General features: G+C 44.5%; 2 protein-coding genes across 2 annotated transcripts in view; one reads left to right on the top strand and one right to left on the bottom strand.

The window, feature by feature from the left end:
* Window positions 1-260: 260 nt before the first annotated feature.
* sash3 (SAM and SH3 domain containing 3) lies at window positions 261-7,543 on the top strand. The gene is made up of 8 exons (XM_027018578.3): window positions 261-496; window positions 2,561-2,653; window positions 4,388-4,516; window positions 4,803-4,944; window positions 5,065-5,195; window positions 5,376-5,588; window positions 5,802-5,946; window positions 6,540-7,543. Exons 1-8 carry the CDS (start codon window positions 434-436, stop codon window positions 6,743-6,745), a joined length of 1,122 nt encoding a protein of 373 aa, XP_026874379.2. The 5' UTR covers window positions 261-433; the 3' UTR covers window positions 6,746-7,543.
* Window positions 7,544-7,623: 80 nt separating this feature from the next.
* The window catches only part of zdhhc9 (zDHHC palmitoyltransferase 9), a 20,217-nt gene continuing 15,469 nt past the window's right edge, over window positions 7,624-12,371 (bottom strand). Inside the window, exons 8-10 of the mRNA XM_081698703.1 lie at window positions 11,711-11,814; window positions 11,446-11,548; window positions 7,624-10,808 (exon numbers count right to left, since the gene is read on the bottom strand). Coding sequence (XP_081554829.1) covers window positions 10,629-10,808; window positions 11,446-11,548; window positions 11,711-11,814 — 387 coding nt within the window. The 3' untranslated portion in view covers window positions 7,624-10,628. The remainder of the gene's footprint in view (window positions 10,809-11,445; window positions 11,549-11,710; window positions 11,815-12,371) is intronic.

The following is a 12,371-nucleotide window of genomic DNA, read 5'->3' as shown; positions in this document are numbered from 1 at the left end:
GATATTGAAAAGGATATAAATTTTAACATTTCTTATGTTATGGTGTCACACAGGAACAACCTGTTCTAACATTTGATGGTGATAGTAAATGTGATGACTTTTAAATAAGAGAATAAAACTACACGCAAGGTCTTTGGTTGAAGTACTGTTAAATAGATTTGGTTTTAACAGGTGAAAACCTCTGGTTCAACCAAATCCAACCCCTAAAATATTTAAGAAGTTCCTCTCAGATCATGTGACTTCCGCTCACGCCGAGTTCTCCACTCGGCAGAGAGAAAGAACAGGCTTTCTTCTCCTTTCTTGTCCGCCGGGTGCATTTGTGAGTGGCACACTGTGACAGTCAGCGTGACAGGCATCGCTGGAGCGCCGCAGAGTACCATAGCACCACGGCTGTGTTTGGCTTTTTCAAGTAAACTCGCCTTCACTGAAAAACATGTTACGACGGAAGCCATCCAACGCCTCAGAGAAGGAGCAGGGTCAGGTGCAGAAGAAGAAGGTGAGACTTTGTGTTATTTTGTGCAAATGCTGTGAATTTGTCAGAGAGGATGACAGAGACAAAGTTAGACTTACAACAAGAACCTTCTGGTAACCTTATATTGCAATACAGGATCTGATAGATTATATGCTAAGCAAAACCCCAAAAAAGCTTTACTTTAACATTTTCCCTACAAACAGCACCGCATCAAAAGCTGGTGGCATGTCAGTTATTGCACAGCACGAGTGTTCTGTGTGTCTGTGTTACGTGTAAATGACTTTTCTTGGGTTTGTCTGACTGCATCGTCAGAGTCAGGTTGCAATGCATGGCTGCTCTATGCTTCCTGTAGAGACGCAGGCCATCACCACACATCCTGAAAGTGTTTCTCATGTCTTAAGAGGCCCTTCAGAGGCTCCATGGTGACATTTACCTCAGCGCGGGGAGTCTGCTCAGCTCCAGGGTTTTTTCCTTTCATTTACACTGAATCTGCACCTCTTACACAAAACTCTACCAGCCCTAATTTCCACTTGATTATCATCTTTTGTGCATCAACCACAAGTTTCTGTATGTCACCTTGCATTCCCTCCACACTGTTCTGAAGCCGTCAGAAACACAAAACATCAACTGAAAGCTCTCCGGGGAGATTTCTGCCTGTCTTGAAAAAAAAGCACAGCCTGACGCTGTCATGTCTGTGTCGACTGTGCAGAGGAAGTCCAGAGAGATGCTTTAAATGTGTTTCTTCATGGTAACTAAAACACAGTGGTTCCTCATTAGCCTACTGGCTGTGTTGACAAGATCAGATATGTAGTTAGATCTGTGACTATATTACAATCCCAGTACTTTTAAAAACTAGCAGCTCATGTCAGACAAAATTCAGACAAAATAGTTTTACAAACACTACAAACACTACAAATGTACATTACAGTTACATACATAGTAAATTCAAATGTACATTACAATTACATACATAGTACCTACAAATGTAAATTACAGTTACATACATAGTACCTACAAATGTAAATTACAGTTACATACATAGTACCTACGAATGTTTGTTCAAAGCTGCCTCATTATTTCTGTGATGCCAGGTGGCCATCATATGGATTAGACAATTGTATACAGCAGTACTTCCATACACACCCTTATATGTCTATTAAAAATACCCAGACATCTTTGTTTGACTTAAAGAACCTTAATCAAAGTGAAGAGCAATATGCTTCAACAACACGGTGAGATAAAAGTGTCTGACAAAAATACTGCACAGTTGTTCTTATCCAGCACTTTATGCAGGGTTGTGTGTGTGTGTGTGTGTGTGTGTGTGTGTGTGTGCGCACGTGCACATGACATCAATCGTTTTCTTGGTATAGTACGGCTTCTTTTCCTCACCCCATCATTCGTACCATCTTTTCTTCTCAGTACAGGAAGTCACTATGCTACAGGAAAGCTTTGCAAGCCAATCACAGCACCGCTGGCCTGTGGTGATAGGGGACTACTGATTTCAGGCCCTGTTCCAGAAGACTGTGCCCAGAACTTGCAGTATTGCACAGGCTGTAGTCTCCCTCTCTGCATCAGATATCAAAATAAACTGTGAACTTCGTATAGTGCTGAATTCAAGTTGTGACTCTCCCAGAGCAATAGCAGTATACGACATATTTCCACCACCTGACGGATAAACCAGTGAGTGAGAGAAGACAGGGCCAGAAACGGAGAGTTGCTAAGACACACAAGTGCTTCTGTTTGATTTCAAGCTTGTTGTTGCTGATGTTGTCTGCGTTGTTGTAGTTGACCCTCCCCGCCAAGAAAGGTTTTTTATAGGGTTGTTATTGTGGTTGTTAAATACATGCAAGATGATGTTATGTTGCCCAGCTTACCAAGGTGTGACTTTTTAAGGGAATTTCTGAGGTATGCTGATATCAGTCTGTTCTGAGTAACATTATTTCTGTGTGTGTGTGTGTGTGCGTGTGTGTGTGTGTGTGTGTGTGTGCGTGCGTGTGTGCGTGTGTGTGTGCGTGTGCGCGTGTGTGTGTGTGCGCGCACGCGCGTGTGTGTGTGTGTGTGTGTGTGTGTGTGTGTGTGTGTCCACAGCTGACACTGCAGAGATCCAGCAGTTTTAAAGACTTTATGAAACCCAAACCATCTTCACCTGTAATGTGTCCTGATCCCATCCTGAATGAGATGGTGAGCTCGCACTTTTACTGTTTACTGTTTACCAAGTTATTTTTCAGGACATTAATTACATTTACTTGGCAGTTAGTCAGACTAAATGATCCTCAGTGTTGTGATTGTACATTTCAAAAGGTGAAATGAATTGAAATTAAATTAAATTAATCTAAAGGTAAGATAGAATATCCTGTGTTCTTCCAGCTGCATTGGGAGACTGAAACAGAGAGATCAGTATGTGATTTAGAAGCTTTCTGTAAACCACACTGGGTCATATTTAAAAATACCCAACAGGATACCATCCCCATATGAGCTAGCCAAGCATAGAGCCTGAACGATGCAGAAATACTGATAATGCATGAATACAGCAGGAAGTACAGAGGTAGATAGATAGCTAGATAGATAGCTAGATAGATAGCTAGATAGATAGATAGCTAGATAGCTAGATAGCTAGATAGATAGATAGATAGATAGATAGATAGATAGATAGATAGATAGATAGATAGATAGATAGATAGATAGATAGATAGATAGATAGATAGATAGATAGTCCTTCCTCCTACAGATTCAGAAGTATGTTGCTTACACAGCTGAATTCAGACCTCTGTCTGTTTCTCTGAAAATCACGCATACTTCACTACAATTTTACTATCTCTAGAAAGGTAGCTGGATAGAAAAAGAAAGCAAGAAATAAAGACAGGAAGGAAGGAAGAGAAGTACACTGAACACACTAGTATGGGATGCTGATTTAAAGATAGCATCACTAATTTATGCTCAATAGCAGAGTCCTTCCCCAAGTAATGGGAAAATGACTGTGTGTCACCAAATTCCCAGACAACCGATGTACACAGCAACAGCAGTGGCAGTGGGTGGTCCTCCTCTGTAACCGTAGTAACAGGTGACGGTTGTAGCTCATGGCAGTACACACTGCAGCCAACTGGTTGACTCACTGTGGTAATGTCACAGTAACTGACTGTGGCTTACTGGAAATTCACCACCCCCCACGCACAGGGCAGAGAGCTTTTTTATTTTTTTAAATACCACATAATTCTCAAGTGACAAAGAGGATGATGTGTTTCGGCCAGCTTGTAGCTGTTGCTCAATGGTTGAAATGCTTTCAAGGTCTGAGAATAAACACAAGGCAGGGAGGAGACAAACGCATGCTAGATATGAGGAAACGATACAAAACTAGTGGTTTTCTGCCTTCTGTGTAAATTACGTAAAGACACGATGACCTATTTAATAGTGACATCATTACGCATGAAATAGTTACACAATGAAAAAAACAGACACAGTGCTGTACCTACCCCAGGCTGGATAGCAGGGATGGAAATTATACAGAGACGTGGGCTTTGGTTTACATGAAGGATGTGATCACGATAAAGTCAAGCAGTCAAAATGTCTTGACTTAGAATTAAAGAATGATTCTGCCTCAGTACAATTATCCAGTCTCAGTTCTGTCTGTTTAGTCAGTACGAAGTTATTTACCTTAAAATATAAAGAGAGTTTATGCCCAATCTTAGACTAATCTTCAGTACCAATAAGTCAGTTGAGTCAATTTGGGAAACTTGCCTTAAACTGTTAAGCAGTGATCGTAATGAACAAGACTACACAAACATATATCATTCTAATTTATAAGTCTAATATTTTGTTTTTGGAATCCCCTATTTACATGGTCAGTGGCTGTTCATATTACTAACAAACAAATGAATAAATGTAAACACTAATAAAGTGTTGCTGTACTTCCATTAGGTGCCAGAAGGGCCAGAAGACTCGGGGAAACACAGTGGGAAGCTGGGAAAGAAATGGCGGAACGTCATCACTCGTACAATGACTCGCAAGACATCCAAGATGGTACAAAAAGTTCTTGCAGAGGAGGGGGTGAGTTGGAGCACCAAGAATCAGCACAACACACAAACGCATGAATCAGCCAATCTGTTCACTGGGAAAGGGAATTCTCACGTTAGCAACAATCAGGGTGTTTAAAAAGAAGCCGCCGGTCCAGTCCAGCAAAGCAGACTGATTATGTCTCCCCCTTCTGGATGAAAATGGGAAATATCCAGCAAACAGAAAATGAACATTTTGACTCCATTCTAACAAAGACCCTAAATTTGAAGGTATGTTTCTGTTTGTATTCATTAGAAAAGTTTGATGGTTTGTTTTGCAGACCGAGAGTGGAGAGGAAGGCTCAATGTCACCCCTGTCTCCTGACGGGATCCCAGACCTGGGTACGGGGAACAGGATGTCCGTGTGCTCCAACAGTTCTGAGGACACCATGCACTCTCCTCTGTCCCGCCAGCTCTCTGGATGTAAGAGAGACACTTAGCTCCATACTAATCAGCTCATAAGGCAATCTGGCATCCAATTGTTAGTGACATTCATGCTTTGACACTGAGGCCTTCCTTCAAGGTTGTCTTATGTATGCGCAGGTGGAGACAGGCAAAGCCTGGACAGTGGCTTCAGTCAGAGGTACAGCTTTGACGGCCCCTACATCGGACGGGCCCTCGTTCATACTGACTTCACTCCCAGCCCGTATGACGTCGACTGCCTCAAACTCCAGGTTAGGAGTCTGTCCCTTTGTTATTTACCCCCCCCCCCCAAATAAACAATTTGTTGTCCATATGAAACAAGTTAGCCTGGTGTGTTGATGAGTGTTTCATTATGCCTTATTATGTTTTTATTGGTGTAGAAATTGAAATGTTTGAAAAATAAGTACAAACGTGCAGCGTCTGCTCCACAGAAAGGCGACATCATCCAGATCATCGAGAAACCACCCGTGGGCACCTGGACCGGTAAACTCAACAACAAAGTGGGATCCTTCAAGTTCATCTATGTCACCATGCTGCCGGAGGAGGACACGCCGCCCAGGAGGAAGAGGTGTCAAAGCCAGGGACATCGCAACCGACCCAAACCCCAAACCCTGGACGAGCTTCTGGACAGGATCGGTCTCGCTGTAAGTGCCAGTTGGGTGGGAGCGCACTGTCACATGGTATCGCACCGATCCACTGGTCCAAAACTTAAAGTGATCTCGTGTGAGAACAGTCCACAGTGGTCGTATTGGCTTTGTTAATCCAGATACAAGTTACAAGCTGGTAGGCTGCTGTTTTGTATGTCATGATAAGGTGAACGCCTAATGATGGGAAACTCAGTTTGTTTGTCTTTCCAGGAGCTTGGATCTCTTCTCTCCATGCATGGTTTCCAAAGTTTGGAGGACTTTGGAGCCCTGAAGGAGTCCCACCTAAACGAACTGAATATCACAGATCCCGAGCAACGCACCAAGATATTGACAGCCGCCGAACTGCTGCAGGACTGTACGTGCTGTGTGCCTCTCGTGGCACAAAACTATCCATCCATATCTACAGGCTCTGAGACGCAAAGAGCCTTCAGAACAAAACAGCCTTTGTAAAGATGGAGTTATTTTAGCATTTAGAACAATGCCATTAAAATACACGAAACTAAAGCCCATACAGAGGGGGTCCGTACAGACCTGGACACCTCACCAGTAGGAAATGTGTTTTCACCAGCCAAATTGTGTATTCATTTCATTTCATTTCCATGGTAATGTTTGTAGCAGACTAGCTCTGAAGACATGTACTGGTCCATGGGCATATTTCAGGAATTCTTTCAAGCAGAAAATTAGCTGTTATAATGGCTGAGGTTTGCTCTCTCTCTCGTTAAACACCTGGCTGCAGGTGCCCAGAGATTAACTACACCAGCATCTTACTAATTGGCCAGCCAACGCTGCCAAATGTGTCCCAGTTATTTGAATTGTACTTTTCTGCAAACGTCCTTGCATCATGTCCTAGCAGACCGTGCCAGTTCTAGAGAAACGTGGACCAGTATGGCGCAATCAGCCAGTCAGCAACAGACTTGTTCAGTGAAACGCCTCTTTGTTTCCCTGCAGCCGAGTCTGAGGAGGAGACCGGTGGTGATGAGCAGAAGGGCGATGTACCGCGCGACTCAGGCTGCTACGAGAGCACCGAGATCCTGGCGAACGGGCGCGAGGAGACCGAAACGCTCCTGGGGCCCGAGGAGGACCCTAGGACAGACTCACAGCTGGGCGCAATACAGGAGCAGCTGCAGGTCCTGGACGTGAAGGAGGAATCCTGAGCCCCGTGCGATGAGTCAGTGCTGGAGAACTCCACAGTCACTCACTGCGGACTCCCTCCGTCTCACTCACGGCTCCAGAGGATCTTTCGTGAGCTTTGTAGCAGCAAACTTCCATGACAAACATATTTCAGATGCACATGGATACCCATGTGCTTGACTGTAATGTTTATGACTTCATGTTTGAAGGAAAGTCTTTAATATTGAATTATAGCTAAATAACTGATTTTAATTATATTAATGGACAGTGGCTATTCCGTTGCCTACGATTTTTACATTTCTGACATCTTGATAGTTTTTTTCAGTGTTTCAATGGCTTTTGTATACATATGAACAGAAATTTACAGCACATCTTTAGTTATTCGAGGGCAAAGTAATCAGTCATTTCTGTTGTTATAGCTAATCTATAATTCTTTAATATGATGATATATATGGTCTTATAAGATATATGATCTTTATACTACAACAATGTATTTTAAAGCGTGTCATTTTCATTATGAATGTACAACCCAAAGGTATTCTTCTGCTTACTAAGAATTTTTGTTTTTCACAAACATTGTGTGGTGTCTTGAGACACTATTGTGTGTTGACGGTTGTGTTGATATGGGTGGAGGTTCCTTACGTGTTCCATTTATAAACACCTGTGTGCACTGTTGTATATATATATGTTGTTTGTTTTTTTGTTTTTTTGTTTTTTTTCCACAGTTTGGTTTGTGTTCTCTTAGCCTGTAATTGTGACATGGTCTGCGATTTGTTTTCATGACGCTTTGTTTTGAATAAATTTTTTATGAAAATGGGTAATGTTGGTAAAATTAGGTTCTCTTGGGAAGATAACTGTCACAATTTACATTACAATGGCGAGTGTACCAATCACACTGCAATAAAGTGAAAGACACTGTATAATTTAATGAACATATGTACACATACCAATCCAGCATGTAAAACAAAGTGAAAATATGAGATAATCACAGTGTTGATAGAAAAAAAGTGAACGGAACATAATTTAACAAGTGATAGATTATATTGTATACATCATACATTGTAAACATATATCTAGAGCAGACCTGCATTTCTTGATAATGTTCAATACATTTTAAACCCTAAAATGGCATTACGGTTGTAGATTCACTGTCAACTCATGTAATCAATCAATTTATCTGGACCAAAAATGCACTACTACCACCTCTGCGAGCCTACTCACTACACAGCTCGCCACTTCTGCGAGCCTATACGCCTGCACGCAACCGTCCGGACGCCATTTTCGTTAACACTAACGTTTATGCCAAAAAGCATAAACACAAAATATGTGAAAAAGGCATACTTACATAATTCTATCAATACACAGCAAAACTGTGTTGAAACTAAGCCAGGGACAGCTCAGCTTCTGCTAACAAAGACGACGCTGGATGTGCATACTACACACGTTGGCGCGTGCTGTCGTGTCGTGGTCGAAGGCCTCTGTTATAGCAGCACCGAAACGTGGCCCATCCTCATCGGAGCTTCCAGACCCCTCGTATCAGACAAATTCTCCACACAAAGCACATATAGCTCGTTAAATCATAAGGAAAACTAACAGTTAACATGCAAAAGAATGCATCAAAAAAATGATTTTTTTTCTCAATCATTCTTTACATCCCTCTTGCTGCCCACAGGACACTGCAGCTCCACTCAGGGAACATCTGACCGCAGACTCCTTATCTCTCTCAGATAGCCGTCAGAAACACACACGTCTCTCGTAATCTCTCATTATCTCGCCCCCTCCCCCCCAACACCCCCAACACCCCCAACACACACACACACACACACACACACACACAGTGCCTACTAGAAAAAATACAACAAAACACAAAGATGCTTTAACTGGCTTGGAGATACGAAGGATTTACTAAATGGTACTTGTAGTCATTCAACATTTTACACCAATAACATTCTTTCACTAAGAATTTGCTGAAGCTTACATAGACACATCTACTCTACCTTACAAAGAAAGAATAAAACTGAAAAGATGCGCAGCTCACAGACTAGCACTGGTTAAATATGTTGCGCATCGAACACGCACTCATGGACCGTGTCCTGCAGACGCCAGGTAAAGGCCCATGTGTCAGGCATTGTAAACACGCTGTTCTGTAGCCCTGGTCCCGCCATTTCGGTGTAAAATTGACAGATGTGGTGAAGACTCTGAGAATTCATTTCCGTCTCTTCGGTCCCAGCCTGGTCACGTTCAGCCAAGGCGCACACAGCCTTGAGTCACACATGCCTCACGTGAGGCACAGAGGCACAGAAGAGAGCTCGAGCACAAACAGCGGACACCGGTCCGAGTCATGACCACAAACAGCAGAGCAGGACACAGGATGGAGACGTTTCCGGGATAATCCTGACGAGTCAGTCTGCTGCTAAAGAGGTGAAGATGGCCAGTGCGCGTACGCAGGAGAGCCTCCTGCTTCTTTACTTCATTAGAGTGCACGCAATCTCAACTAATAAGTGTTTGTTTTGGGTTTTTTTACATTATGTACATTTATAACATGGCTTCATGTGGATTTCATTGTTTAACCTTTCTTTTTTGTTGCTTGTCAATGTGTATTGATGTTTTGATTTTGAAAATAACATCTTTAATACTTAACATAAATTATTTTGGGTAGCACTATGACGTGGAAACTGTAGGATTTTTCTTCAGATGGTCATAGATGACTGAGTGCAGCTTGGAGATAAGGCACTGGCACTAATATCTGTCATCAACAGACCGGCATCTATGCTCCTAAACACCTACACCAGTACACACACACAACCACACACACACACAACCACGCGCGCACACACACACAACCATGCACGCACACACACTGACAGAGAGAGAGAGACGACGCTCCTAAACCTTCACCAGTACACATACACAGACTCACACAACCACGTGCGCACACACAACCATGCACACACACAACCACGCACACACACAACCACGCACACACACACAACCATGCACACACACACAAACAGAGAGAGATGACGCTCCTAAACTTACACCAGTACACACACACTCACATAACCACACACACACACAACCACACACACACACACACACACAACCACGCACATACACACACACAACCACACACACACAACCACACACACACAACCACGCACACACAACCACGCACATACACAACCACGCACACACACACAACCACGCACACACAACCACGCACACACACACAACCACGCCCACACAACCACGCACACACACACACACAGTGTAGGAGGGGCTTCCCTTCACTGACCTGAAACATCTTGTATTTCTTGTCATGCTCACACGGACACCCTTTAAAGCATCACTATTGGACTTCAGTGACATCAGTGGACATTCGATATTTAAAAGAAACAAAACCAGAATGAAGCACGACTATAACTCACTGACTGAAATATCAACTACAAAAAACTGGCCCGCAGTGCTTTTTGGGAGCGTGACCTGTTAATGACTCCATATGCTCTGTTGTGCAGTCTGTGCATGAGTTGCTAATATACAGGTAACTGTTCCGTTTCGCACCCTTCAGAAATCACCCCAGAGGAGTCGATATTGCGCGGCACCTGTTGCACAAAGTACTACAGAATCTAGAATCAGACTCTAGAATGGCATGTGCATCGGTCTGCGCCAGGAGCACAGGAGGGGCAGGAAATGGCCGTTCAGAAACAGGTAACGCCACTGGAAGAAAAGCATCGCAGACAGCCAATCAGAGAAACCCCAGTGGTCATGCAGCATTTCAGTGATAGAGGAAGGGTGGTGACAGGATCCACACGTGGCCTCTTGATTGAGTCTCTCCCACCGTTCTCCAGACCGTTCATACGCACGCACTCCTCGATGGGGGGGGCGTTGGGTGGCTGCGGCGAAGGTCTAGTGGGAAGACTCCTTGACGAGGATGGTTGTGGGCGGGGCTTTGGGTGCGGACCCGTTCGGGCCGGTTGCATCCTCCTCTTCAGGGATGCTGGTGGCAGTGTCGTGGCCAGTCGTGGCTATGCTGGGCGGGGCCTCGTCGGGGGAGTGTTCGTTGGGGATCAGAGGGGAAGTGGTTTTCTGCAAGGAAAAAAAGGCTACAATCAGAACACGCAAATCCAAACGCGAACAGGTGCCAGAGAGTGTTTAGCAGGACGGATGTGGGGTGGAGGAGGCAGGGTTCTGTCTCTGCAGGATTCGGATCTTTACATTCCCTGAGCGCTGGAGCTGGACCACAGATTTAGAGTTTCTAGTGAATGTGAAAAATCGAACGGAGAAACCCGCCCGAGTTATTCTCCGAGTTCTGCTCAGAATGAGGAGCTGAATGTTAACAGTGCCCTCAGGTGGAGAGACTGCGCAAGGTCACGGAGTAATGGCCTCCACCCTCAGAACATCGCTCCGATAGCGCAAAAGCAGCAGCCCTGCGTCTTTTATATCGTCTCACTTGCCTTCGCACAGACACGCTCCCTGGGCACACACAGGTTACCATGACTACCTCATTGGCCATCACCATGCCAGGTTCTAATAATTACTTCATTGGGTGTCACCATGTAAGGTTACCATGACTACCTCATTGGGCGTCACCATGCCAGGTTCTAATAATTACTTCATTGGGTGTCACCATGTAAGGTTACCATGCCTACCTCATTGGGCGTCACCATGCCAGGTTCTAATAATTACTTCATTGGGTGTCACCATGTAAGGTTACCATGCCTACCTCATTGGGCGTCACTGTGTTGGCCGTGGCGGCTGTGACATCCGAAGTTTTGCAAGGGGTGCAGCCAGAAGACTCCAGCATCACCCCCCTTCTGTCCAACACACTGGCAAGAGAGAGAGAGAGAGAGAGAGAGAGAGAGAGAGAGAGAGAGAGAGAGAGAGAGAGAGAGAGAGAGAGAGGTGGAACATATGTAATCGCACTGCCCATAGATGCAAGATTAGGCTTGCCCTTCCACTGCAATGCCAGAGGTCAGTAGGGTTCCTACCTTGGGTAGGTGGGTCCACACAGCACCTCACAGCAGTTCTTCACAATGTTCTTGTGACTGTATGGGTTCTGAACCCGGTTCTTCCCCGACCACGAACCTTTTATCTGCACAGCACAGACGCAAAACCGTCAGAACCAAAGCCTCACGGCAGTTGGCCACCAGCATGACCACTGACCGTAAGAATTTACTCTTCAAATTACTTATATTTTATTCAAATTGGCTGTTTCCAATTCAGTCATTAAGTCCCGATGGGGTTTGGCTTGGCCTAGTAAGAAAATCTCTCAGGCATGTGAGGAGTGTACTCCCAGCATGGCTTCACACGAGGGCTTTTATCTTTGGCGTGATGGTATTTAAGTCTGAATCCCTGGGTTGCACGCTAGAGCTTTCATGACTTCTATTTCTGCACGGCATTGGTTAAATTAGTAATGAAAAGATTAAAAAGGAAGAGCACAGTCCCCGGAGTCACAGAGCCTCTGGGATCCACACCTGCTCGGATGTGCGCGCACGCCACTGCTGACCGTGCACTGATATGTCTAATATTAGTGACAATATATCCACACCAGCTAGAGCGACGGCGGCCAGTGTGTCAGCGACCACGTGCCTCACTCCCTTCCTCATTATTTTTTCTCTCTTCTTTTCTGACTTGCTCCCTCTTTCCCTC

This window comes from Electrophorus electricus, chromosome 16, assembly GCF_041902795.1.
Source record: "Electrophorus electricus isolate QZ-2024a chromosome 16, ASM4190279v1, whole genome shotgun sequence".
Lineage (NCBI taxonomy): Eukaryota > Metazoa > Chordata > Actinopteri > Gymnotiformes > Gymnotidae > Electrophorus > Electrophorus electricus.
This window is presented reverse-complemented; position numbering and strand designations above follow the sequence as displayed.

Coding starts and splice junctions, on each gene's coding strand:
- sash3 (XM_027018578.3), top strand. CDS start 434: ATGTTACGACGGAAGCCATCCAACGCCTCAGAGAAGGAGCAGGGTCAG. Junction 2,654..4,387: donor ATCCCATCCTGAATGAGATG/GTGAGCTCGCAC, acceptor TACTTCCATTAG/GTGCCAGAAGGGCCAGAAGA. Junction 5,196..5,375: donor TCGACTGCCTCAAACTCCAG/GTTAGGAGTCTG, acceptor TCTGCTCCACAG/AAAGGCGACATCATCCAGAT.